This window comes from Hemibagrus wyckioides, linkage group LG25 (assembly GCF_019097595.1).
Source record: "Hemibagrus wyckioides isolate EC202008001 linkage group LG25, SWU_Hwy_1.0, whole genome shotgun sequence".
NCBI lineage: Eukaryota > Metazoa > Chordata > Actinopteri > Siluriformes > Bagridae > Hemibagrus > Hemibagrus wyckioides.
Genome location: NC_080734.1, coordinates 1683392 through 1711246, shown reverse-complemented (window position 1 = coordinate 1711246; position 27855 = coordinate 1683392). Strand labels below are relative to the sequence as shown.

The window sequence follows — 27855 nt, the reverse complement described above, 5'->3', positions numbered from 1 at the left end:
TTAAGGCGGAGTTAATATTAAAGCGCCGCCTGCTGGAGCATCATGTGATCTCTCTCTCTCTCTCTCTCTCTCTCTGCCTCTGCCTCTGTCTCTCTCTCTCTCTCTCTCTCTCTCTCTCTCTCTCTCTCTCTGCCTCTGCCTCTGTCTCTGTCTCTCTCTCTCTCTCTCTCTCTCTCTCTCTCTGCCTCTGTCTCTCTCTCTCTCTCTCTCTCTCTCTCTCTCTCTCTCTCTGCCTCTGCCTCTGTCTCTCTCTCTGCCTCTGCCTCTGCCTCTGTCTCTCTCTCTGCCTCTGCCTCTGCCTCTGTCTCTCTCTCTCTCTCTCTCTATCTATCTCTCTCTCTCTGCCTCTGTCTCTCTCTCTCTCTCTCTCTCTCTCTGCCTCTCTCTCTCTCTCTCTCTATCTATCTATCTGAACTCTTTCTTATTTTCCTCAGGCCATACCTGAACAATATTTACTGGTTCCTGAACATCTTATCCTTCTGTAAGACCAGAGCCATTACCGAATGTTGTTGCCCTGAAGTTGTGTACTTGGTCTGCAGTGATTATGTAGGTGGTACATTCACAGGAATGTCAGGTTTCCCAGCAGAAGATTGCCCAAAGCATGCCTAATGTTTAATAATATCCCTTCATTTATCCCATCATTCACTTCACCTGTCAGTGGTTTAATTTTTTATTTAATTTTTTTTTTATTTAATATTGTTGAGATTTTTGACTGGAGAAATGTTCTCTACTCATCTTTACAGCATTGCTTCAGTTCATTGCTGCTTGAGGATATCTGTTGATGTAAAGTTTTCTTAAGATCCCACCACAGTGGATCTGAGGTCTGGAGTTTGACATGGCCATCCCAACACCCATCCTAACTCTCTTTCCTTAGAAGAATAGTTCTTTGGGGTTTTCTTTATGTTCCTGAGCATTTAAACAGTCTGACCTTGGGGTGAATTTTGGAAGATTGGTGACTATCTTAAAGGCTCTCAGTTTGTAAACATTCAATTTTACAGTATAATAAAATTCAGATTGTGTGGAGATGGCTTTGTTACCCACTCTGAGGAGCAGCAACACTCACATTTCTTTTTGGCATGATGTAGGCACACTCCTGAGTGCTCCATAACACCAAACCGGTGAAAAACTGGAAATAAACAATTCAGATTTTGGAAATATTTAAAACATTTAAAGATTATTCCTATTTAAATGTAAGCAGGTTTATGACAGTGATCATCTGAACTGCTTTGTTCAAAAGGTCAGATGTTCCTCATGTCTAATCTCTTCTCCTGAAGCGTGTGATCAGACGAGACCCCAATGGATTTGATCTAAAAGACTTTATACAAACTCGTGCATCTATTCCAGCTCGAGTCAACACTGTCATTAAAACAAAACAGGGACAAAACTCTGAAGTCCCTGAAATATGTTCAAAATTATACTTTTCAACCAAGTTGTTGTCAATAATATAATTTTGATGAGAAACTGTATTAAATTATAAAAGAAGGCAAAAGAGAAGCAGTTGTAATGAAGCTCTCAGGCTTTTGGACTGTAAAATGACACTCTCCTTCATTTATATAGCTTTATTTAATAATGTGATCCTCAACAAGTACTATAAACAAACAAATACACGTCAGATGATGACAAAAAACATTACTACATAGAACAACAATAAGTTGAAGTACACATTTCTGTAGGAGTTTATTCGTCTCTAAGTCCCTTGTTTCTGGAGAAATTGCAGCTCACTCTTATTTACAGTATTACGTCTTTCTATGATGTTGTCTTCTTTATCCATACAGATGTGGATTTGTTGATGTGCTCAGGATCATTGTGTTGTTGCATGACCTGATTTCAGCCCAGTGTAAGCGGGACTTCTAATTGTTTGAAGAATATTCTAGAATAAAAGTTTATCATTGTTTTTATAAAAACACAGCCCATATCCTCCTCCCTCTGTCACTGTGTTTAACAGCTGAAATCAGATGTTTTTTGTTAAATATGGCGCCATGCATGATGACCAAACATCTCCGTCATGGTCTCATCAGACCAAATGATATTGATCCAGAACTGGACCTCTGCTGGTTCCATTAGAAGGTTTAATTCTTAAAAAAAAAGAAAAGAAGCTGAAATCATAAGTGACAATAAATCAGAATAAATCAGAATTCACTGTATACTAATACACTTCATACAAATTACAGACTTCATTTAGAATGTAATAACTCATCATATCATTTCATTAGATATAATATTTAGACAATATCAGTTAAGTACAACTAAAATTTGAACAATTAATTTAAAAATCTTATAAAGGATTGTGTTTATGATTTAAGCAGCTATACCAGTTCATACTGGTTAATCCCAAATGTCGCCTTTTTGACTATGAAGTGAACTACATGGGATGTAAACCCCACTGCTCTGTGTACTGAACTTCGTAGGGAGGTGTTCAGTATTGGGATTCAGCCAGTCAGATCAGCTTGTTGAACTTACCTGAGACATCAAAGAAGAACGCAGTAAACATCCTCAAATACAGACACATTAATGAGCTTCTGTGTTTAAGTGGGTTTATAAAACCTCAACCAAGAATATTTTCACACAGAAGATAACTATATCTGTTAAAAAAACATTCAGCTCCCCTTCATCTGTTGTGAGTTTAAGGTGGAGTTCATGTTAAAGCACCTTGTTATATTATATTATATTATATTATATTATATTATATTATATTATATTATATTATATTATATTATATTATATTATATTATATTATATTAAATTATATTATATTATATTATCCTTATTTAATATTATTTACTAGAATTAGAATTCTTATATACGTGCTATAAATGAATGTGTGCAGTTTATTTATCAAGCTTGTATAAGTTTTTATTCAAGTGACTGCTTTTGTATGAGGTGCTTGTCTACAAACAGCCTGCTTCCTGATCCTCAGTAATTACACGCTCCTTGCTCACAGAGATACCAGGCACATAAACGGGGGGTATTTATTTTTTATTTTATGACATATATTCATGGAGAAAGAAAATACACCCTCTTTCAATTCTACACTTTCAGTGATCAGAGCCTCAGTAACAATTTTATGATCCTAATCAACATTTATAAACAGACAAATAACTGCAGATGAGAAGAAAACAGGGGCAGCACGGTGGCTTAGTGGTCAGCACTGCTGCCCCACAGCAGGAAGTGGAGTTCTGTGTGGAGTTTGCGTGTTCTCCCCGTTCCTGTGTGGGTTTACTCCGGGTACTCCGGTTTCCTCCCACAGTCCAAAAACATGTACATTAGGTTGATTGGTAATTCTACATTGCCCATAGAGTGTGTGTGTGTGTGTGTGTGTGTGGTTGTCTGTTTATATGTGTGGCCCTGTGATGGACTGGTCACCTGTCCAGGGTGTACCCCTGCCTTTGTGTTCTAGGGTGTAGAAAATGGATGTTTAAAATGTTAATTCAATATAAATCATGAAATATCCTTGACATCATTTTTCTTAATGATGATGAGTTGAAGGTATTGAAATTTGATAAACTTTCATTTCTATTCCATATCTTCAACAGACAACAGATGCAGAATGATCATCACACTCTAAGAATTTGCTCAGTCCAATGCTGCACAACATTTCTACACACTATTAAAACAAGTTTATCTGTTTATATTTAGTTAGTCATTTTGTTAGCTGGGGCGCTCAGAGAATTTAGCTTACCTCGGGTTACAAACTAGAGAATAGAAAACATTTTAAATCTGTTAGTGTAAAACCTTTTCAGCATTATCTTCATGTGGAGGTTATTGCCTCAGTGATGGAGAACAAGAGCCTGAAACAGAGCTACAGAAATCCCTAATCCAGGACACTCCAGCAGGCGGCGCTGTAAACACCTACAAGGCCGTCAGAGCCACAAGAGCAGAAGGGGAGCTAACAGAGGAGCGGTCTCTCTGAGGTAATCATCTCGATGGGATCAGATTTCTGTCAGGGCTTTAAATTAATAGATTGGATCGGTTTAAATATAAAGCTTGTAATTGTGTTTTTCAGGATGTTCATTGTGTTCTGCTTTAAATCCTGAGGTAAGTTAAACTAGCTAATCTATTCTGCTAACAGTTAGTGGCTGAATCCCAAATGTCTCCCTGCTCCCTTACAAGTGCACTACAATGAGTATAATAGAGTGGAGTATTCACACTATGTAGTTCACTCTGTAGTGAAGGAGCAGTGATTTGGAATGCGGTCTTGGACAAAACCTTACAGTTTTCATGTTATTAATGTATTAAATCATAGCTTTATGTTAATGTTATTTAAATGCATGATTGGAAGTTTGATTTATTTGCTTTAGTGAATTTTTGCATTAGAAATGTGTTTAAAGTTAAATATGCACACTAATCATAACTCAAGAGAACAGTATTTTATTATAATAGTATAAGATTTTCCCCCCAGATTCCCAGATGTAGAGTTTTAATATACCTAGGTGTTTATATATATTAATATCTACAAAAGCTTGTTTTTTGTTTATTTAAATGAATTTATATTCATGCAGATTTTGTAACTGATTAATTTTGTAAAACTCATAAGTAGTGCTAGATTATTTAACACTCTTTTTCAGTTCAGACAGTAAAATACATACACACATAACAAGTTGGGCTTAGAACTGGTGAATGGAGTTCAGATAATATATGATCTTCATATAGTCTAAAATCACCAAGAACTTCATCATCAGCCACATGGAACTGGAGGGAACATCTGCATGGTACAACACTGCAGTTAAACAAGATTCAAGATTCAAGAAGCTTTTATTGTCATTTCAACCACATATATCTGACGCAGTACATAGTGAAATGAAACAACGTTTCTCCAGGACCTGGTGCTACATAAACAGAGAGAGAGAGACAGAGAGAGAGAGACAGAGGCAGAGAGAGAGAGAGAGAGAGAGAGGCAGAGAGAGAGAGAGAGGCAGAGGCAGAGAGAGAGAGAGAGAGACAGAGGCAGAGAGAGAGAGAGAGAGACAGAGGCAGAGAGAGAGAGAGAGGCAGAGGCAGAGAGAGAGACAGAGAGAGAGAGATAGAGAGAGAGACAGAGAGTCAGAGAGAGAGACAGAGAGAGAGAGGCAGAGAGAGAGACAGAGAGTCAGAGAGAGAGACAGAGAGAGACAGAGGCAGAGAGAGAGAGAGAGAGAGAGAGAGAGAGACAGAGAGTCAGAGAGAGAGAGAGAGAGAGACAGAGAGTCAGAGAGAGAGACAGAGGCAGAGAGAGAGAGAGAGAGAGACAGAGAGTCAGAGAGAGAGAGAGAGAGAGAGAGAGTGTAAAATATTTGTGTAAATGTTGTTACCTGTGATTCAGTAGCAGATTCACAGGTTATAAGTAAACCATAGTGTACAGGAACAGTGTAATTGACTGTAACAGTAACATTTTCAGTATTTTATTTTAGCAGTAATGCTACATAATCACCTGACCAATGGCTATTTACAGTCCTGCATTACTAACAGTTTGATTTCAAGTTTGTTTGCCCCCCCACACCATTTTAGCACCAGCCGCCACTGCACTCAAGCTAGCACAGTTCATCCAGAGTGCTAATGCAGTGTGACCATGCAGTGTGACCATTCTTCTGCTAATTAGCTTACTGCCATGGTATTGTGCTCAGGATCTACAAATAGTGAATATTTGTCTCTTTGGTCATTAGGTTTGTGGAAGTGTGCAAATGGAAACTTGTACAATATCTGGTGGAGAGACATCAGACTCCATGGGACATGTCACAGACCTTCAGGAAGTTATAAAAAAGGAAGACTCATCTGTTTGTAAGTCAACATGTCACATTACAGTCCAGTCTGATGATTAATAATACTGTTTTGGGTTAATTTTTTAGTTTAATTTTTGAGTGAACCACTTCACTGTTTTATATTTCATATTTTTACGAGGTGACAATATTTAAATTAAAATGATGTCATTTCTGGGGACAGGCCGTGAGGGACGCATCACACAGGAGACACATGTAAAAAAGGAAGAACCTGAAGAAGAAGACTACCTCTGTAAGACAACATGGTGTTTTTGACCCCAGACTGGAGTTCAGTAACTCTTTATATTCAGCACTTGTGCTCCCAGCCCCACCCCCTTGTTCTTCAGAGCTGTACTTAAATATTTAAACAAACTTGATGGAATTTCAGGTGATGGGACATCAAACTTCACGGAAAGCATAGTCCAACTGAACGGAGGATTTCACGGGAAGCTTGTAAAAGAGGAAGAGACTGAAGATGAAGACTACCCTCATGCAGCAGGTTAAGTAACATGGTCACTGTAATGCCTTGTAAGGCTGTTTGTTTCTGCATGTCTTTCTTCATGTTTCTTTTGGGTCCTCCAGTTTCTCTTTCTCTTTCAATCCTAAATACACTTAGGATTAAAAGAGTTTGTGAATGTGTGAGTGTGTTTTAATGGTGTCCTGTGATAAATATTTGACTCATCCATGGTGAAATGTCCAGCTCTGATTAGCTCTGAATCCAATGAGACCCTGATCAGGATAAAGTGCTTACTGAAAGTGAGTGAGAGTGAATTAATATCATAGCAAGTCTGCTGATTCGAGCTAATGGATCAGCTGATGTCATGAATTACAGCCTTTCACCACACCTTCTGGAGGAAGACTAGCGATCATATGCCTGAAACAATGATGTGTCCCAGCGATCCATCCCAGCGAGATTTAGATGGCAAGATGGAAGATGTAGAGGAGTCAGTGGTGATTATACACCCGCCCATTTGGAGGTGTGGCCTACCCGAGGCAGGACTCTTGTAGATAGGTGTAGATGTGCAAGCCAGAACAGACACATTCTCCTCAGCTGTAACAAACTCAGATGATGGCTTTGGTATTCACAGTATTAATGAGTAAAGCATCTTGGAGGAAGAAACCATGAAGACTACACACAGCTCTTGTACTGTTTGGCCTTGCAGCTCAAAAGCTAATTTCTTTCCTCCTTCTGTTCTAATTTTGAGCAATGTTGTATTTCTGCTGTGCTACTCAAGAACATTTATCATTCAATAATAACCACTGATAGAACTTGGTCACAATTTACAGATCCAGAATGCTAGCCAGTTCCAGGATGAGCCAGCACCTCATATCAGGTTATTCTGTCTTGCACTAGGTGACATATAATCAAATGTTTACAAAGAAAACAGTTTTTTCATAATGTGCCACCATATACCATCTGCCCAGATAGGACAGCTGCCTGCTTACAATAGCAGCTTTCATTACAGGTGATGGTTTGGAGAAGAACCCCATATGAGAGTGATGGTCAGGTGTCCACAAATGGCCATATAGTATATTTTGCCCACACCTCCCATCCCAAGCAAGAGACCAGGTGGTTTACTCCTGCCCAGAGCTATGGTACCTACCATCTACTATTTAGAATAGAAGAGCATCCTCTGTAAGAGGACTATACAACTAAAACTGAACATTTTTGTGAAATCATGTCAAGTCATGTATGTTCCATAAAAGTGAATGTGTTTTGCATATAACCCTTGTACACCAAGGGAGAAGAAGATAAAATCGAGCTGTCCAGCTTAACAGTCATAGTTTGGTGGAGAGTTAAGCTCAGTTAAGAGCTGTACAGCTGATGTGACCATTTACTGTCATCATGCATCACCTGCCTAATAACTGTAAAATATGTATCTTGACTTAGACTCATGAAGGTGTGGTATCCCATATTTGTTATACTGTACTGGGATCTATTAGAATCTCTAGAATTTTTAAATACTGGAAAACATCCAGATTTAATCATTTATTTCTCTAACAATTTTATATGTTTCTAAAACTGTCTGTTCTCTGTTCCAGACATGAACACTGCTCAAGTCTTGTCCTGCTCCTGGTGTTCACTTTCATTTACATCTCAAATTTACCTCCACAAACACATCGAAAGATGCCACTATGAGGAATATGAGAATTTAAAATCAGGAGAGATAAAATATGTCACCAGTATTCAGCAAAGAGGTATTAACTCTGGTGTTATCTCTAACCAGCGAGTGGAGAAAGACGTTTATCCCTGCTCACAGTGTGGGAAGGGTTTTACTGACCGGAGTAATCTCAGACGACACCAATACATTCACACAGGAGTGAAACCACATCACTGCTCATGGTGTGGAAAGTGTTTTATTCAAAGGAGAGATCTCAAAGAACACCAGGTCATTCACACAGGTGAGAAGCTGTATCATTGCTCCCAGTGCGGGAAGAGTTTCTCTCGACAGCGTGATCTCCAAACACACCAACGCATTCACACGGGGGAAAAGTTGTATCGCTGTTCAGAGTGTGGAAAAGGTTTTAATCGACAGAGCAATCTCATTCAGCACCAGGTCATTCACACAGGAGAGAAGCCGTATCACTGCTCACAGTGTGGGAAGAGTTTTACTCGACAGAGTAATCTTGTACAGCACCAAACCATTCACACAGGGGAGAGGCTATATCACTGCTCACACTGTGGAAAGAGTTTTATTCACCAGAGTTATCTCCAACGTCACCAGTGTGTTCACACGGGAGAGAAGCCGTATCAGTGCTCGCAGTGTGAGAAGAGCTTTACTCGACAGATCGATGTCCAACGGCACCAGCTTAGTCACACGGGAGAGAAGCCGTATCAGTGCTCGCAGTGCGGGAAGAGTTTTACCCGACAGAGTACCCTTAAATCCCACTGGCGTATTCACACCGGACAGAAGCCGTATGACTGCTCGGAGTGTGGCAAGAGTTTTACTCGACATAGTGATCTCCAGCGGCACCAACGTGTTCACACTGGAGAGAAGCCGTATTGCTGTTTACACTGTGGGAAGAGTTTTACTCGACACAGTACACTGGAAGCACACCAGATCATTCACACTGGACAGAAGTATGGAGTTAAAGTTATAGCATTAGAAATTTGAATGCTGTATTTGAACATCATTAATGAATTTTGTGATCAGGTATGACAAATGGATTAAAATGTCATATACAGTAAAATGTGTATTGTTTCACTGATGCCAGCTACACAATGCTTTCATGATAAAACAATCTATATTCACACTCAAAGCTGGGCTTAAGGCTAGTTCACACTACAAGACTTTAACCGTCAGCAGATCGCTTTGCTGTTCAGACTACATGACTTCACTGTATGTCTTTTTGTCCTTGTGGTGTTCACACTAAATGATCCACAAGAGGGCGTCGCACACCACACCATCTGACAACAACTCTCAACTCTGTTGACTTGCTCTCTCATTGACTGGAGGTCGTAGCTACAGTTGACACCATGTGATGTCGAGTCGGCCGACCGTCCCAGATGTTTAACATGCCAGATATCTGGATTTTGTCTGCGAGGTGTCAGCGACGCGTCGTAGAGTAGTTCACACATAAAGATCGCCGAGCGCTGATCACCCGCTGATTTTCCCACGATCACAGACCGATCTGTCGGCCAGCTCGTTAATGTGCACATTGGGCTTAAAATCCTGTAGTGTGAACGAGGCTTTATGTGAGAAGGAAAGATCTCAGTGGAGTGTAGTCTTGGCATGATGGAGCAGATCCTGAAATGGTATGTAGGCATGCTTGCTTTTGCCAAAGTACTTAAACTAAAATAAAGCTTAATTTTTGTCCTTTTCTCAGGAAAATGAATGGAATCTCAGCAACTAATATCCAATAAAGTAGCTGACTTTACCTTTTTGCTTCTAGCTGTTAGTCTGAGTATCTCCTCATCATGGCACCTGTTAGTGGGTGGGATATATTAGGCAGCAAGTCAACATTTTGTCCTCAAAGTTGATGTTAGAAGCAGGAAAAATGGACAAGTGTAAGGATTTGAGCGAATTTGATGTGGGGCCGAATTGTGATGGCTAGACCACTGGATCAGAGCATCTCCAAAACTGCAGCTCTTGTGGAGTGTTCCCGGTCTGCAGTGGTCAGTATCTATCAAAAGTGTCCTTTAAATCCTATAAATTGCAAACTAGGACTTAAAGGATCTGCTGCTAACATCTTGGTGCCAGATACCACATTCAGGGATCTAGTGGAGTCCATGCCTCAACAGGTCAGGGCTGTTTTGGAAGTAAAAGGGGGATCATCACAATATTAGGCAGGTGGTCATGTTATGCTTAATCGGTGTATGTAGTGATAATGTATGTGTGTACGCATGTATATTTGCACACAATCTGGATTAAACCAGTGGTTCCCAACCTTTTTTTCAGGAGACCCCTATTTTAACATTCAAAATCTTTCCCGACCCCCCATACCCCTACCCCGCACACCACCACCCCAACACACTAGCAAATGCATTTCATTTATAAAAACACATAAAATTTTTAATAATGAAACCAATTAGCTACAACATCCGTTTACTCATAAACATTTTTTTCTTTCCAACATGTTTTATTTTGTCTTTAACTGGTGAACAAATAGCAGAAGCAAATTCTAATTTGTTAAAGTAAATATCAATTAATCAGAGAAATCATGTTATTAAACAAATGCATACATTTTTTATTTACCTTTAACCAAAACATGCAATTGTTCAGGAAGACAGATTTTTCTTTGCAACAGCAGGCTATACTTTTTTTTTTAAACAATGAACAAACAACAGGAGCAAATTAAAATCTATTAATTTGAACATTAAATAATCAGAGTATTAATGTATTATTGTATGTACTATTGCCCTAAAAACTTGTCCAAACTAAAAACATACATCAATTAATTTAGGAACAATAATACCACCAAATCAATTCTATTCCCATATTTTAATTATGCATATTTCGATTTATGCATGCCATGTCTTGTATCCCTGACTGATTAATTGTTAAATGCTAATTAATGTGAACTCTGGGCCTGGATTTCTTGGGCTAGAGACTGGATATTAGGCATGATTTTCGTGACAGCCAGACGAAAGTCACTTTGCACGTCTGACTTGTTGCGTGTCTTCGTTTTGATGGTTACCAGAGAGCTGAAAGCAGTCTCTAACAGGTATGTTGTGGCGAAAGGCAGGATGAGTCTGGTTGTGGCGAAGTGCGCAAGTTTAGGGGCGAAGTCGGGTCCTTTCACCAGCCAGAACTGTTTGTACCGGTGATCGGTAAAGAATCTCCTGAGAAAAGAATTTGACTTGACATCCAACAGCTCATCCACTGCTGCTAAATACTCCATGTCCTCCTCCTTTGTGGTGAATGGATCCATTACCCATGTGCATTTGGCGACATGTTCATCAACATCCGAGAATCGTGATTTCATCTCCTCCTGTAGCAGTCCCATGTGACGCGTGAACTCGTTGCTGAAGGATTCGGGTAAATGTCCCCCAGTCTGTATGAGAAGTGATGGAAAGTGTTGTAGGTCCCATTTTATCAGTTTATTCTTTCTGAATTCCACTTTGTGCACAAATGCGTCAACAATTTCCTTGCAGTCCAGAATATTTGCATCCGCGCTCTGCATGCGCTTGTTTGTTTCGTTGTAGAGGCTGAAAATATCAGCCAGGCATGACATTCTAATAAGAAATTCACTAGTCATTTCGTCAAGTAGTTTCTGGTTGTTCACTCTCAGGAACTCCTTTATTTGTTCTTTGAGTTTAATAAAATGACCTAACACCTGGCCTCTTGATAGCCAGCGCACTTCAGTATGAAGGAGGAGTGTCTGGTGCTCCTCGTCCTCACACAGCTCCGCGAAGATTCATTTATTCACTGGACGGGCTTTAATAAAGTTGACAATTTTCACCACTGTCTTGAGCGTTTTATTCAGCTCATCAGAGAGGTGTTTGCTTGCCAGGGCTTGACGGTGTATCATACAGTGAAATACAAGACAGTGGGGAGCCTTTTCCTTCAAGCGTGTATTGAAGCCCTTGTTTTTTCCCATCATTGAAGCAGCTCCATCTGTGCAGCAAGTGACTAGATTATCGTAGGGAATGTTTTGCTTGGTGAAGTACATGTCAATCGCTTGGAAAATGTCTTCTCCTCGTGTTGTTGTGCACAAATTAGTAGTCAAAAGAATGTCCTGCTTTATTTTGGCGTCTTCAATGTACTGCACATATGCAGCGAGTACTGCCTCACCTGCCACAGTGGAAGTTTCATCAATTTGGATAGAAAATGGATGCATCTTTAACTGTTCAACCAACGTGTTCTCAACATCATTTGCCATTCTATCGATTCTGTCTTTTACTGTGTTATTGGACACGGGTACAGTTTTAAGTTTAGAAGCCACTTGTGTCCCGCACATTATTTCTGCCATTTTTACACATGCGGGTTTGAGCAGAGTTTCCCCGATGGTGTGTGGATTTTTTGACTGGGCAATCAAGGGAGCGCACTCGAAGGATGCAACTGTTGCCTGTCTATTTTCATTTCCAGCTCTAGTCATTGCATCTCTGATATTCTGGGGCCTATTTGATATAAGAAGTTCTTTTTTCCTTTGGGAAAATTCTCTGGGTTTACCAACCGTCTGTGGGTGTTTGGTGCTCTGATGTCTCCTCAGTTTGCAGGGCTTCATGCTTTCATTAGCTGGTCTCTCTCCACAGATTACACACTCAATTCTCACCTTGTCCATTGCTCCAATGAAACCAAATTCAAGATAACTGTCCAAATAAATCCTTGTTTTCTGTTTAGCGCATATATATATATTTTTCTCTTCTCCCTGGTGCCTTGCCATGTTCACTTTACCACGCCTTTTTGTTTGTCCTGTGTGTTTTTTTTTAAAGCTGTGTCTGTCTATTCCCACTCTCACGATACACAGCGTGAAATTCACGATGTTAAGGAAATTACTTTTCCTATATTAACCATTTTTAAATTATTACAAATTGAATTATTAATCAAGCTATAATAATATAATATAATATAATATAATATAATATAATATAATATAATATAATATAATATAATATAATATAATATTTAAAAAAAAAATTGTAACCCTAAAACTAGAGTGAGCTCGGCGACCCCTCGTAAATGTTTAGTGACCCCTAGTGGGGAACCACTGGATTAAACCATTTAATTCAGGAGTTCAGGTAAGAAATTTGATACAGAACAGAGTACGATACACCTTGAGATAGTGGCTTGAGAACTGCTCCAGTATACTGATACAGTAACAAAGGAGGATTAATTCTATCCTGGATTTCATTTTAAGAATAGAGTTCAACAAAATCCCCTGTGGTCATGGATTAATAATAGTGCAGGACAAGAACTATATCTAGTGCTTTTTGCTCCCTTAAAGCAAGGGCATACTTAAAAAACAGCTAGGGGGGTTAGGTTTAGAACCCTTGTGAAACACTTTCCAGGATGTTTAATTTAATACAAATTTGTCAGAGTTTATTAAACACAATATGTTCAGCTTTTATGAACATGGTTTTTCAATTAAACTGAACTTTAATTTTTTGTTAAACTACTGCAGAACAAGAAGGTACATGATATAGCCAAAAGTATTGGGACACCCCTCCAGATCACTGTATTCAGGGGTTGTTTTTCAGGGGTTGGGCTCGGCCCCTTAGTTCCAGTGAAAGGAACTCTTAATGCTTCAGCTTCATACCAAGACATTTTGGACAATTTCATGCTCTTTGTGGGAACAGTTTGGGGATGACCCCTTCCTGTTCCAACATGACTGCACACCAGTGACCAAAGCAAGGTCCATAAAGACATGGATGACAGAGTCTGGTGTGGAGGAACTTGACTGTCCTGCACAGAGTCCTGACCTCAACCCCATAGAACACCTTTGGGATGAATTAGAGCGGAGACTGAGAGCCAGACCTTCTCATCCAACATCAGTGTCTGACCTCACAAATGCTCTTCTAGAGGAATGGTCAAAAATTCCCATAAACACACTCCTAAACCTTGTGGAAAGCCTTCCCAGAAGAGTTGAAGCTGTTATAGTTGCAAAGGGCGGGACAACTCCATATTACATTCATGTGCATGGGAAGGCAGGTGTCCCAAAACTTTTGGCCAAATAGTATATGTGTTTTATTTCACTCCAGTAAACAATAATGGCAAAATGTGACGAATTTATATACTAGATAGATAGATAGATAGATAGATAGATAGATAGATAGATAGATAGATAGATAGATAGATAGATAGCTCCAGAGTGCTAACAGAGTGCTCCACCAGGTGGCGCTGTGAGCGCGAGATTTCGCGAGATGACGTGTTCGGAGCATGCGCACACACATCTCTGGTCGTGTGAGGTTCAACCTTAACCTTTCACCAGGTTATCGCGTTAACTCCCCCGGTGTGACTCGGACCGGGATGTTGGAGATCTGCGCAGTTAGCGGAGCGCTGGGGGGAAGCGGGCGGGTCCGGTCCACAGGTCAGGAACTCAGAAGTTACGGGCGGTTTATAAGTTTAAGATAAGAGGACTCGTGTGTAATTTGTTGAACAACAGATAAATAAGTTGCTTAATGTTCAGAGCTGCAGTAAAGTCTCGGGAGAATCGGACGAACACCTTTTAATTACCGGGTTTACACCTGGACTAGATCCGCCTAGGTGATTAATATAATAATAATAATAATAATAATAATAATAATAATCATAATCCTACACATGGACATGGGAACGGTGTTGTGTTGGTGTCCGGTTGCTGTGCTGTTGGCGATTCTCTTTGCTGTTTATAAACTGGGCTTGCTTTACCAGCTCTTTCATAAGGTACGGATCTTCTCTTATACACTTTATTTATTTACACTTTATTTACTTTCATCAATACCTGACTGCTCTCTGACCCCTGCAGCATTCACTTTCACTACACACTAATGTAATATTACAGTAATATTAATAATAAGCGATCTTTATTTATATAGTACTTATTATACTTATTATATCTCCAGTTGATCATCTCAAGAGAATTTCTGTAGAAATATCATTATACCCAGCAGGTGAACGGGTTAGATTCTGAACCTGATCCATATAGGGTAAAGGTCACAGCATGGTCAAACGTCCAGTGGAATAATGTTCCTCATTAGTGCCCTTCCTGTTTGAAGTATTTTTAAGGCACTGGACTGCTCACAAAGTCTTATTCTGTCATTTACACAGTTGACACATGCAAAACTGCAGAATCTTCTCTATCACTGGCACGTCACATAAAGTAAACGACATATGCAAATACAATGCACACACAGCCCCAAACCTTTTATATTTAGAAAACCAGACTGTTTACACAAAATATCCCTGTGTGTGTGGATATTGTTCATTGTGCTGTAAGTGTGTAACAAAACAAATGGTGGGGCAATTATGTGATTGTTGACTGCCTGATAGCTTGATGGAAAGTTATTGTTTTTGGTTTTGTTAGTGTATGTGTGGATGATCTCGTCACAGCAGCTGTAAGAGCAGGTGTTCCTGGATGACTGCAATCTTTGATGATCTTTTCAGCTGTCCTCAGGCAACGTTTCAGATAAATGTGCTGTGGAGAGGTCAGTTTCTGGGTGCTGATCAACTCAGATGATCTCACCACTGTCTGTAGGTCCATGTGTTCGCCAGCTGCTGTACCAAGCTGTGATGCAGCCACTGAGAATGTTCTCACTGGTGAACCTATAAACAATATGTGAGAAGGTCCCGAGCCATTCCAAACCAGCTCGTCTTCAAGAGGAAGGCAGAGGTAGACCCTCAGGGCTGTTCTTACCACTGTGTGAGTCTGGACATGCCATTTGGGCAGTGGTGGTTCAAGTGGTTAAGGCTCTGCGTTGCTTATCAGAGGATCAGGGTTCAAGCCCCAGTACCACCAAGCTCCACTGCTGGGCCGTTGAGCAAGGCCCTTAACCCTTTCTGCTCCAGGGGCTGCCCTTGTGCTATGATCCCAACTTCCTCAGCTGGGATACGCGAAGAAAATAATTCCACTGTGCTGTAATGTATGTGTAGTGGTAATGAAGGCTTCTTGCCCTGAGTTCTTCTTCTTGAGGTGTGGACACCAAGGAATTTAAAGCTGCAAACTCTTTCCATACCGCTCCATTGATGTGACTCGTGGCATGCTGTTCCTCCTGTCTCTACTTCTAGTCCACGATCATCATCTTTATTTTAGAGTTTCAGGGAGAGGTTGATGTCTGAGCACCAGGCAGCCCGGGCTTCATCTCATCAGCGTCTGAGATAATGTCTACAATGGCGGTGTTGTGTGCATGTTTTAGGATTATATTTAAGCTGTGCTGTTCTACACAGTTATGTGTTAACAGAGGGTACAGAAGGGGGTTACCCTGCAGAGGACATGAGGCTGTCCAGTTCAGACCACCTGTGGCCTTCTGTCATAAAGTGCATTACAGACAGTCATAATAAAAACTAGTACAGAAAAAGAAAGACTGTACAGTGTAGGAAGACCACAACAGCAAGACTGCAGAGATAAAATATCTGAAAATCAACACTAGAAGATGTTTATTCAGTGCAGCTGCTGCCAGACAGGTTTAATGTCATCTCCAAATCTACAGCACATCAAGATTCACACAGCTGTGCTTCACATTCTCTATAAACTAATGATAGAGAAGTTTAGGGAAGCAGATAGGAATATAAATCAGGCTGGACAGAGAGGTGTGTGTACATGTCTCTCTGTCAGCAGTCGTGTAGAGAAGGTCACAGCTGGTTATGTTTCTGTGGTGATAGAATGCAGTTTTACAGACGGTACTCACGTCACCATCAGAAACAGTTTCCTGGATTTAATGCAGCTCACAGGGACTCCAGCTAAACCAGAATGTTTTCTCTGGGTGCCAGCCCTAAACAACCGGCTTTCTGTTTCAATGGTGTTTAGTCCTTTTAGCAGTGAAATAAAAGCACCTGGACTGCTAAAGGTCAGGAGATAAAGTCATATAGAGCTGTGTGTTTACTGATTATCCTGAGGGAGATAATGAGAAGCAGATAAAGTTATTTGCAGAAGTGATTTTTGAGGGACTCCACAAATGTGTATGGTGCTTAGATGATTAACTATCATGTGCAGCATAGTACTCATGACAGTCGAGATCTGTGTACGTCTATAGGAAATACCTAGAAATACCATTATTTATTTAAGTGTTAAAATATATTTAACACTTAACAATATCTGTGTGTAAATCACTACATTCTGATTCTGACAGTTTCCTTGAGATTTATCAGATTTTGCCACACCCTCTACCAATTTTTTCACTTCTTGTTGCTACGTGACTGTTTGGACTTTTCATTTACACACAGTTGTTCATACTCTTTTTTTTTTTCTAATGTTAGTTTCCCCCCACCCTAAACAAGACCCTCCAGATCAAAATAAAAAACTAAATGAACACATAATACAAATGAATGCATAAAAATATAACATTACATGTTGACTCTTTCTCAGCGTCTTTGTGTGATCCTACCTCTCCTCTCAGACCGACAGGAAGAGTCCTCGTCAAGGAGGCGAGAGTGTGGCCGAGGTTCTTCAGGCTCATGGCATCAAGTTTGTTTTCACGCTGGTTGGAGGACACATCTCTCCTATCCTGGTGGCATGTGAGAAACTGGGGATCCGGATCGTGGACACCCGTCATGAAGCCACTGCTGTGTTTGCTGCTGATGCAGTGGCCAGACTCTCAGGTGAACTGTTCAAAATTCCAATCCAGCAATAAGCATCATTTCATTAGCAAGCTGAAAATGTGATGCCATAGCCATGCCTCTATCCAAAGGAATAAAATACAATGTAATAGTGGTGAGTAGTTGTGTAATCAAAACTTTTACACTTTTTTTTGGTAAATCATTTTATAAGCTGTTGGTAACAGTTGGTTGATTTTATTCTCCAGTGCAATATTGTGTAGTATTTTGTGTAGATTTATGATCTGTAATCCTCATGCAGGGTGTGGGAATATTTATGGGAGTCATTGTGTAAATAAGAGGTTTGGAAAATTAGTTTTCTTTTCATAATTAAGTGCAGTCATGTGTTTTGTTGGTTGATGTATGTTCTGAAAGTTCATTCTGATTAATTATGACTGTAGATAATTGTGTTTTTTATGTGGCTTTGAACACTGAGCTACAGCGTGATATTTCAGGCTGGTTCACTTGACACTGGAAGTGTAATCTGATCCAGTATCTAACATGACTGAGTGTGAATGCATGAATGAAGCCTCAGCATGTCAATAACGTATGAATTTTCTCCCATACAGGTACAGTAGGTGTGGCTGTAGTAACAGCAGGGCCTGGGCTTACCAACACGGTAACTGCGGTGAAGAATGCTCAGATGGCTGAATCACCTCTGCTTTTGATGTGTGGAGCTGCTGCCACTCTGCTGCAGGTCTGTGGAAAGAACCTGTAGAAAGTCTGTCAACTGTAAGAAGCACTATGATGGATTAATGTGACAGCATAGGGGGGAAAAAAAACAATGCAAATACACAAACATAAACAAAAACCACATCATTAATGAAATTACCCATGATATTGATCAGGCACAAAATCCTATCTGAAAGTATTGGTCCAACAAGGATAATCTGTTTGTTTTTGCTCTGTACTAAAGGCATGAAACCTGGGGTAACAAATATTTCGGTAAGTAGAAGTGTTGAAGCATGTGACTGACTGGTGTTTCCTGTTACCCAGGATGCCTTGGAAGATTGAATAAACATTTAAAAGCTATGATTGTCTGCTCTTTGGTTGAGCCTCAGCTGTCACCTGCAAAGACTGTACTTCTTTAGAATTAATTCTTCAGAATGAATTCAGAAGTCTACAGAAACATTCTGTTTGATGATTTACAGAGAAATGTATCCGATCTAATCAGGAGGAACTTCACCATGTAGCAAGACGTTGATCCAAAAAACAAAACAAACAAAAAAAAAAACAACACTGATACTCAACACTGTGGAAGGTTTTAGACTGGACGGGTCAGTCAGCAGACCTGAACCCAGTTGAGCAGCACATCACCTAACAGAAGAATCTAACTGTTTGGTCATGTCACTGGTTCACCTGCTTGACGATAAATAAATATTAAGTGTTATTATGTTCATTTACATTTATTGTTCCAGTAATTTTGCTCACCTAAAGGTTGTGTGGTTTGTCACTAAAGGTGCTATATTTTATGTTGTTTAACACATCAATCTGAATCTCTGATCTAATCTCTTGATATTTTAATCTGAATTCCAAATATCTGTATCTTGCTGTTCCTGTTTGTTTGCAGCAGATATTAGAGAATGTGCAGCTGAATAGATGAGAGGTTATTATATTCATGAGCACAGAACTGAGGATTTGATGTGTGTGTGTGTGTGTGTGTGTAGGGTCGAGGAGCTTTGCAGGACATTGACCAGATGTCCCTTTTCAAGCCACTCTGCAAGTTCTGTGCGTCGGTTAGGAATGTGAGGGAGATCATGCCCACTGTGAGAAAAGCCCTGGCCATCGCCCAGTCCGACACACCAGGTCCACAGCAGCAGGGTTTTGAATATCTTTCAGAACAGGAAATACCCTGAACCCTTTATCATGATTTGTTGAACTGTTTGTTTTTCAGGTCCTGTATTTATCGAGTTCCCTATAGACACTCTTTATCCATATCGTCTTGTAGAGAAAGAGTTTTCTCCTAAAAGCACTCCTAAAGGAATCATGGGAAATATTGTTGCATGGTATGAAAACAGAAGCTAACACGCTGGACTGCTGTATTCATGCAGAAATTGCTTGAATGTTTGTTTTTTAAAGGGAACCTGAATGAAGTGTGTTTTTCCTTGTTCTCCATAGGTACCTTAACAATCATCTAACCAACCTTTTTGCTGGAGCGTGGGAAGTAAGAGACATCTCTCCTCTGCCTGTGAATGTACCTACAGCAACAGACGAGGAGGTGAGATATAACATCTGTAATAATGGTGATGTCGATGCTTGGATTTATTATTTCCATCTTATATTGTGCTTGAGTCTATACTGCAGCCTGAATCGGTGAAGTGTACAACACATTTTAGTTGCATATTAATTTCTTAGTCTTCTGAAATTATTCATGATTAAACACTTGATTGATGATGTCATTGAAGATATGGACCAACACCAAAAACCAGCATTTTGTCCTCCAAAACTTGGAGAATTTTGTCTCGAAGCTCGGTGCTTTAGCAGATTACTCCTACATCATATACAATCAAGGAAGAAAAGGAAGAAATGTTTAACAATCACAAGCCTGTGCAGCTTCTGTTATAGCTGGTTCCATGTGATAGAGCTGAAAGAAAGTTACAGTAATAGTTTAGTTTAGTTTAGAGAAAAAGTTAAATCAGTGTTCGCTGAAGTGTGAGAACACATGCAGTGTGGCAGAGGTTTAGTGTATAACACTGGTTGCTATAGTGATGTGAAGACTTCTCCAATGTCCAGCTACCAAACTGTGGTGCAATAAAAACTAGTCCTGTTTCCTGGTGTCTGTTTTCAGTTATGAAATTAAATGAAACTTTTGTTACTCTGAATCTCATTCATTATAAATGCTCTTAAAAAGTGCAAGCAAGCCGCGATTAGCTGAAGGCCAATGTTTAAAGAGTGAGAGAGAGAGAGAGAGAGAGAGAGAGAGAGAGAGAGAGCAGGGTTGAAATCAGGAACCTTTTACCTGAATGTTAGACATGACATGAAACACATTTTGTGACTTTTGTCTCACCTCCAGGTGCAAAGGTGTATAGAGCTGATAAGCAGAGCTCAGAAGCCTGTGATCGTGTTGGGCAGCCAGGCAACACTCCCTCCAACACCTGTCACAGCTGTCCGGTAGAGTTAGTTATTTATTTATTTATTTATTTATTTATTTATTTGAATCAGTCATTAAACAACCACAAAACACACACAAATGTTTCCTTACAGTCCAAATTATGCTCCATTCTACTTTGGGAGACCCTTGTTTTTTTTTACATATGCCCCAGTTTATTTTGATTTATGTGACCATTTCTTTTTTGATCCTGATCCAGAAAAGCTCTGGAGTCTTTAGGGATTCCCTGCTTCCTGGGTGGTATGTCCAGAGGGATGCTGGGTAAAGACAGCCCTCTGCATATCAGACAGAACAGAAGAGATGCACTGAAAGAGGCGGATTTGGTGCTGCTGGCAGGTAAGGAACAACAACACAGGTTTTTCAGACTTGTTCCAGTTAAAATGAGATGTTTTTTGATGCTTATTGTAATTTTATCTTGAACAGGCACGGTGTGTGACTTTAGACTGAGTTACGGCAGGGTGTTGAACAGACGCAGTAAAATTATCGCAGTCAACCGGGACAAGTCTCAGCTACTGAAGAACTCGGACTTGTTCTGGAAGCCCACAGTAGCTGTTCGAGGTGAGGACCTGAATGGAAATAACGCCACAAACAACACATGATGCTGTTTAATATAACTAATAACATTTATTAAACAGGCCTAGTTTTTTATTTATTTATTTATTTATTTATTTTTTTACCAATTTATCTCAATTCACCAAGTGGATGTTATGATGCTCACATAATAATTAGCAATGATTCTTAAAATACAGGCTAATACCAAGAGCTTGGTGGTTCTAACTCCTTAATGTCTGGTTCCACTTACATAAGTGCCTAAGCACCTCTCTTAGCACAGGATGGTTCCTCACAATCCTTCAAATTAATGTGTTCTACTAAACCGCACCGTGCACTAAACTGTACTAAACACCTTAGACTGGGGGGTGTGGGTGTTAGCAATTTCCAAAAATGTATCTAATTATTTTTAAAACTATTGTCTGATAATTATTTTTATTTAATTAGCAGCAATTCAGAGTCTATGTAAGCATGTGGAGCTGTTGCTGAATGACACTGTTTTGAGGATTCAGTTTTGTTTGTCTATTGTTTAGAACAACACTGGGAGGTAAAACCTGCAGTGTCAGGGAAGAAATTTTGAAAGGAACCAGGCTCTAAAGAAAACCCACCCTCTACTGCAGGGCATGGGTTAGAAATCATTACAGATGATAAGATAAGATACAGATGTAGAAGAGTAAAGACAAGCAGTCAGGACGTGTGGAAAAGATGCCTGTAACACGTATTTACACGATTTATTTGAATAATTGTACGTATTCTCGTTAGCTCAGTCTAGTGTGTGATGTGACTCAGTGACGTTCCACGTTTCAGGTGACGTCGGTTCCTTCTTACTGCAGTTGTCTAAAGGCTTGGTGGGACACAGATGTCCTGAAGAATGGGTTCAGAGCCTGAAGGAGCGGGACAACGCTAAAGAGAAGGCAAACAGGTTGAGTCTCTCTTTTATGGGAGGAGTATTAATCCCATTGTGTGTAGCATTAATGTTGTGGGCTTCCTGTGTGTTTTCCTTTCATTTGTCGAAGCTGTGATATTTTTTTGACAGTGTAATGACTTATTCTTATAGAGACAAGGCAAATGAGAAGATAGAGAGGCATCTGAACCCTCTGAGTGTCCTGCACTGTGTGGACGAGCTGCTGGACGAAGACAGTATCATCGTTGCAGATGGAGGAGATTTTGTAGGCAGCGCTGCTTACATAATGAGACCACGAGGACCGCTCTGCTGGCTGGACCCAGGTCAGAACCTTGGGCACAGCTAAAAGAGAATGTGTAATGTGGATCACAATTAAGCCAAAGAGATGCTACTTCTTGTAGCTAATGGTTATCTGATTTAATAAAGTGCCCTAAAGGCACACACACCACTGGACCACAAGTGTGTGATATTCATTCATTATTTTACATATAAGTAAGCAGGTAAAAGGTCAAGCGCTAAACTGAAGTGTGGAAATCTGAAATATGTTGCTCTTAACTCTACATAAAGAGCCATCACGGCTGTGTAGAACTTCTTCACAACAGTTGAACAGATCATGAATACCTCCAAGAGTGTGAGAAACTGTATAAAAGGATTATTGATGGATTAGTTTACCGTTTCAGACACTCACGCTTTGCCTTTAGTGTGAGATCAGGTTTTCTGTTTCCTGTTCTCACGGACCTCTGGTGTTTACAGGGGCTTTCGGGACTCTTGGTGTTGGTGGAGGGTTTGCCCTGGGAGCAAAGCTCTGTCGACCTGACTGCGAGGTAAGATGAAGCCGAGAGAAAGTTTCCTTTAGTCTCAGGTTGTTAATTACTCTTTCCTCGTTGATGTTCTGTATGATGTCTCTGTAACTGAAAGAAGACTTCATGACAGTGACACTGTTTTATTTACAGGTTTGGATTGTTTATGGTGATGGTTCCCTAGGTTACAGCGTAGTGGAATTTGATACGTTTACACGACACAAGGTATAGATCACGTTCTACAGCCAACCAAATCTCAAGGTTGTTAAATAAAACAATGTGCAATAACAGTAAGAAACACTGAAATAATGTTTGTGTCACTGCTCACTACTATCAAACCTTATATTAATTAATCCCCAGCTATTAAAATGGTAATACAGGAATAATATACTGTAGTTAAAAAAAAGCAAGTAATTGATGCAATTTCTACCAATTTTTACTACACTAACTCTATTTTTCCTCTTTTGCCAGACTCCTGTAATTGCCCTAGTAGGAAATGATGCTTGTTGGAGTCAGATCTCCAGGGAACAGGTGCCTCTGCTGGGCAGCAATGTAGCTTGTGGCCTTGCATTTACAGGTAACACTTCATTTTTACTCAAATTTATTCTACACACTGGGTACAGAGACATTAATCTGACATCTTGCTCTGGTCACAAGAGGGCGCACTTCCAACAGCCATTTTTCACATTGAAAGTTTTTTTTCACAGGATAACATTTCACTAATTTCCTAGTGTTCAGTGTTGATAACAGGCCTGAGATGATATTATTGTGTTTTTTTTCTTCTAGATTATCATGTTGTTGCCGATGGCTTTGGTGGTAAAGGTTACCTGATCAGCCAGGAAGAGGAGTCACGTCTTAAAGACATCGTTAAAGAAGCACAGAGGGAGTGTAAAGAGGGCAAGGCAGTGTTACTGAACGTGCTCATAGGGAAAACTAACTTCAGGGAGGGTTCTATTTCCGTTTAGAGACCTGTTGTGCTGCTGTGGCGGAAATCCTGAAAGCCTTTCACTCGCTGGTGCTTTCTGTGTTGAAATATTACGCATTTTAAGCCTAGAGTAGATGGAGGCAGGAAAACTGCATAGCTCTTAGTGTTGATCATTTCAACATAATTAAGGAAGTTTTCCTCTTTTATGTGTTAAGTTTTTTTAGAATGATTTCTTGGAGATTTACTACTTAAAGGAGCTAAAAAGGAAAAAACTGTTTTTTAAGCAATAACCATTAGATTGAAAGTTTTAATCATTTCAAAATTAAGGGGTATGATTGATTCTTTAATTTTTTTATTTCACATGTGTAATCTCCTAATTAAGCTTGATTGATTAGCCAGAGGTCGATTCATAAAGTTATAAATTGATGCAGTTGATGATGGACCAAAATATTAAATGCAAGCAGAACATCTTACAATCTCCCATTTGATCAGCTGACAGTGTTGCAGTTGTCCACTTACATGTACTGGCCACTAAGTAAAAGTCTTTCCCCAAGCATTTACTGTTCTAGCAACCTGTAATGAAAAGCTTGGTCTGTTCTGTAAAAATAAAACCAAACGGAACATTGTGTATTCATGTGTGATATTTTGGTACAAGAGACGCTTCAGTGGTTAAAGGCTATAAATTACTGATCAGAAGGTTGTAGGTTCAAGACCAATCGCTGCTAAGCTGCTGCTATTAGCCCTCTTGAGAAAGGCCCTTAACCCTGTTACAGAGGTGCAGTATCCTGGCAGCCTGTCAAGCTTCCTTACATTCTGGGATATGTATATAAATAATTTTACGATCTTTTGCCAAGGCGTAGCTCACTGCAGCATCAAAGACTTGTGTTAATGATCATGTAGCTTCAGTACCGACACGTCCAATTTAACTTTGAGTCTTTGAACACTGATTGGCAGGCAGCTGTTTCCATATTTGCTTGTTTTATTTAATCTACAATTACATAAAATAACAGTAATAATTTTTTTTACATATATTATTCTAGCATTTGACAAGACAAATTTACTTACTCATAGGATATGAGTAATAGGTTATTCATAGGATATCCCCTTCCCTCTTCCTCCTTCTGGCCAACAGTGACAGAGAGACTTGCTTTGAATAAAAAAAAGTCCTCCTGAGTAATCTGCTTAGTCTTCAAGATCACACGGGCACAGTAGACATTTTTGCCGTTAATTTTAGCGCAGTGATCTTTGCTTTTTATGGGCATCACTATATTGCCATTGTCCTACAGTTGTGTGCGTTTACAGAGGTTTTATAGGAACACTGATTATAGGAACACTGTTTTATAGGAACACTGAACACTGATTATTTTTATAGTCAAAATTGAGGAATTTTGTGATTTCTTGCGCATGGCTTCAAAATACAGGTGAGAATCGCAAGGTGCCACAGCGACGAGCCACACCTCACATCGGACTGCACTATTCCTCACACACTGGGTTGATTGCTGTCTCGTTAATGCGTGCAATTGGTGCCTTCCTTTTGCTGTCTCTCTGTATGTCGCCAATAATGTTTGCAGACACAAGTCCGGGTCTGGCCCGTGGCAGTTGCCTAGTGCATAAAATGACTGGAGGGCACTGCACCATAATTCTTCATCATGCACACCTACATCCACACATTAAGCAAAATCTAAAATTTCACTTAGGGCACCAACAGAGCCTGGGCCAGTTCTGTGTGTGACATATTTAGTCTTGTGATTAGCCTTGGCCTCCCTAAGAATGGCAGGAGTTCTGCAGGCCCTGTAAGTCACCCCCTCTTGCCTACAGTCTGCTCTTGACATGGTCAAGGTTGCCCGGCATCTCAGGGTAGGATACTCCTGCACATTTGTGCCAATTTATGACCTTTGGTACAGACATCTCGCAGCATTGGTATTGTGGCAGTGTCTTGTTCCATTCTCAGAGAACTGGGTTGCATACATAACCTGTTGTTTTTCTGTTATTTTTGTCAACTTCATACATAATTCACCTGGATTAAGACCATGCAGGGCAGTGAATCTAATTATTTAACTCTGTGTTTGTGTGTGTGAGATATGATCTTACTCCAGTTTCTCCAGTGTACAGTGTGGATTCTTCAGTCCATCAGAGAGGAGCTTCACTCCTCAATCCTGCAGCAGTTTATTTACACCCAGGTCCAGTTCTCTCAGTCTGGAGAAGTTTGAGCTGAGAACTAAAGACAGAGCTCCACAGCTTTCCTCTGTCAGGTTATAATGTCAAAGCCTTGAAGCAGTTGATGAATCAGAACACTGATCTCAAACACTAAAACACAGCAATAATACATGCAGATATTTCTTTACATTTTAAGACTTTCATGGAGTGAAATAAAATGATGAGCAGCAGTGGTATTGTCCATCTTTAAAGTGCAGTAGTGCACAGTAGACCTCTTTATGTGTAAACAAAACCAGAAATGTGCAACATACAGTAATCCCCCACTATATCGGGGTTCATATATCACGGTTGTGTAGGAAAGCATGGTGCAGGGATGCTGAAAATCAAAATACAGCACGGCTGGAGGAACGAGTCTGGCTGATTGGAATGCCCCATTCATTTAATCATGGTTAGTGATTGGCTGCTGGCTCTGCATGCAGTTGGGGAAAGGGAAGCAGAATTCTCCAGTATCCCAGTTCTTCGTGTGTCACATTTGTTTTGTTCTGTGTACACTTTTTTTGTTTTTTTTTTAACACTTTTTCTGCAAGCCCTATTATGTCACCAAAATGCTCTGTACCTTCTAAGGCTTCTGGCAAGGAACATACATACAGTACTCATGTAAACTCATGCAAATGTTTTTTGTGTGTGTTTAAAGAGTGTGGGGGGGTAATTTACAGCTTAAACAATTAAAAAAAAGCATTTGGGGGTGGCGTCTGTGTATCACGGAATTTTGTTTATCGTGGGTGGGTTTGGAATGTAACCCCTGTGATAAACGGGGGATTACTGTATATGTTTTTGTACTTCAGTCCTGTAATGTGCAAATGTGCAGTGTTCAAAGTGAAACATAACAAGTCCAATCAGTTGAGTCCTATGTGGAGTTCTGGTTGAGAGTCCGTATAGTCTGTCCAGGTGAGTGAGTGATGTATGAAGGAAGTGAGAAATGTCATCATTGGTTGAGCGGTTCGGCCGGTAAGCAAACTGTAGTGGATCCAGTGTATCTGGTAGTGAAGAGATGATGAAGTCTCTGACCAGCCTCTCAAAGCACTTCATCACTACTGAGGTCAGGGCTACAAGGCGGTAGTCGTTGAGGAAAGCAGGATGGGGTTTCTTTGGGACTGGAATAATGATGGACTCTTAAAAATCATATGGGGATTACCAACTGGGTTAAGGAGAGGTTGAATATTTCTGTGAACACAGGTGCTAGCTGGTCAGTGCAGGCTCTGAGGACTCCGTCTGGTCCTGCTGCTTTCCTGGTGATCATTCTCCTGAAGGCTCTCATCAAGTCAGGCTTGGAGATGATGAACGCACTTCCGGTGTTGGCATTCTCTTCCTGTCTGCAGGTATTAGCATTAGCATTGTTAGCTGCAGCCTTGAAGTGAGTGTAGAATGTGTTCAGCTCGTCTGCCAGAGACACGTCCACATTTGTCATACCGGATGTTGGTGCTTTATAGTCAGTTACTGTTCTTAGTCCCTGCCACAGGCTCCGAGAGTCACTCTGTTGGAGCTGTGACTCTAGTTTCCTCCCATAGTGCTGCTTTGCCTCCTTCACCGCTTTCCGCACGTTGTATGACTTAGCCTTATATGAGTTCACGTCACTCATGGGAGCGAGATTGTGCCTTGTAGATGTCTTTGATTGTTGTGTAACAATGGTCCAGTGTCCTTTCACCCCTGGTGGGGCAGATGATTTGCTGATAAAAGTTCATCCTGGTGTTGTGTCTGGTGCTGTGTGAGTGCCTCATGCAGCTCACATAAGGCAGTCCACTTGTGGTGGAATATAAATGGCGCTGATTACGACCGATGTAAAAAAGACAACATTTGATAGTCAATAGTTCCAGGTTGGGTGTGAACAACTGCTACCAGCAACTGCTACCAGCTACTGTTCACCATTAAACACACACCCCCTCCCCTTGATTTCCCTGATTCCATTGTTCTGTCCATGTGGTGAACTGAGAAGAACTTGGCCGGATG

At 40.3% G+C, this 27855-nt stretch overlaps 2 protein-coding genes across 2 annotated transcripts; both read left to right on the top strand.

Moving 5' to 3' along the window:
- Positions 1 to 3839: 3839 nt before the first annotated feature.
- LOC131345754 (zinc finger protein 501-like) lies at positions 3840 to 9505 on the top strand. The gene is made up of 6 exons (XM_058378807.1): positions 3840 to 3911; positions 4004 to 4035; positions 5640 to 5754; positions 5917 to 5985; positions 6121 to 6231; positions 7776 to 9505. Exons 3-6 carry the CDS (start codon positions 5658 to 5660, stop codon positions 8846 to 8848), a joined length of 1350 nt encoding a protein of 449 aa, XP_058234790.1. The 5' UTR covers positions 3840 to 3911; positions 4004 to 4035; positions 5640 to 5657; the 3' UTR covers positions 8849 to 9505.
- A 4577-nt stretch (positions 9506 to 14082) lies between these two features.
- Positions 14083 to 24319, top strand: ilvbl (ilvB (bacterial acetolactate synthase)-like). Its single transcript, XM_058378796.1, has 15 exons — positions 14083 to 14539; positions 17209 to 17410; positions 17974 to 18101; positions 19072 to 19210; positions 19299 to 19410; positions 19523 to 19622; positions 20418 to 20515; positions 20713 to 20849; positions 20937 to 21071; positions 21870 to 21984; positions 22120 to 22289; positions 22720 to 22790; positions 22920 to 22991; positions 23238 to 23343; positions 23553 to 24319. The coding sequence occupies exons 1-15, from the start codon at positions 14438 to 14440 to the stop codon at positions 23729 to 23731; spliced, it is 1866 nt and encodes a 621-aa protein (XP_058234779.1). The 5' UTR covers positions 14083 to 14437; the 3' UTR covers positions 23732 to 24319.
- Positions 24320 to 27855: the final 3536 nt, after the last annotated feature.

Bases quoted from the DNA above. Each gene is read 5' to 3' on its own strand.
- LOC131345754 (XM_058378807.1), top strand. From the start codon at position 5,658: ATGGAAACTTGTACAATATCTGGTGGAGAGACATCAGACTCCATGGGA. The intron at 5,755-5,916 runs GTAAGTCAACAT...TTCTGGGGACAG, and splicing joins AAAGGAAGACTCATCTGTTT to GCCGTGAGGGACGCATCACA. The intron at 5,986-6,120 runs GTAAGACAACAT...ATGGAATTTCAG, and splicing joins TGAAGAAGAAGACTACCTCT to GTGATGGGACATCAAACTTC.
- ilvbl (XM_058378796.1), top strand. From the start codon at position 14,438: ATGGACATGGGAACGGTGTTGTGTTGGTGTCCGGTTGCTGTGCTGTTG. The intron at 19,623-20,417 runs GTGAGATATAAC...TCTCACCTCCAG, and splicing joins CTACAGCAACAGACGAGGAG to GTGCAAAGGTGTATAGAGCT. The intron at 23,344-23,552 runs GTAACACTTCAT...TTTTTCTTCTAG, and splicing joins TTGTGGCCTTGCATTTACAG to ATTATCATGTTGTTGCCGAT.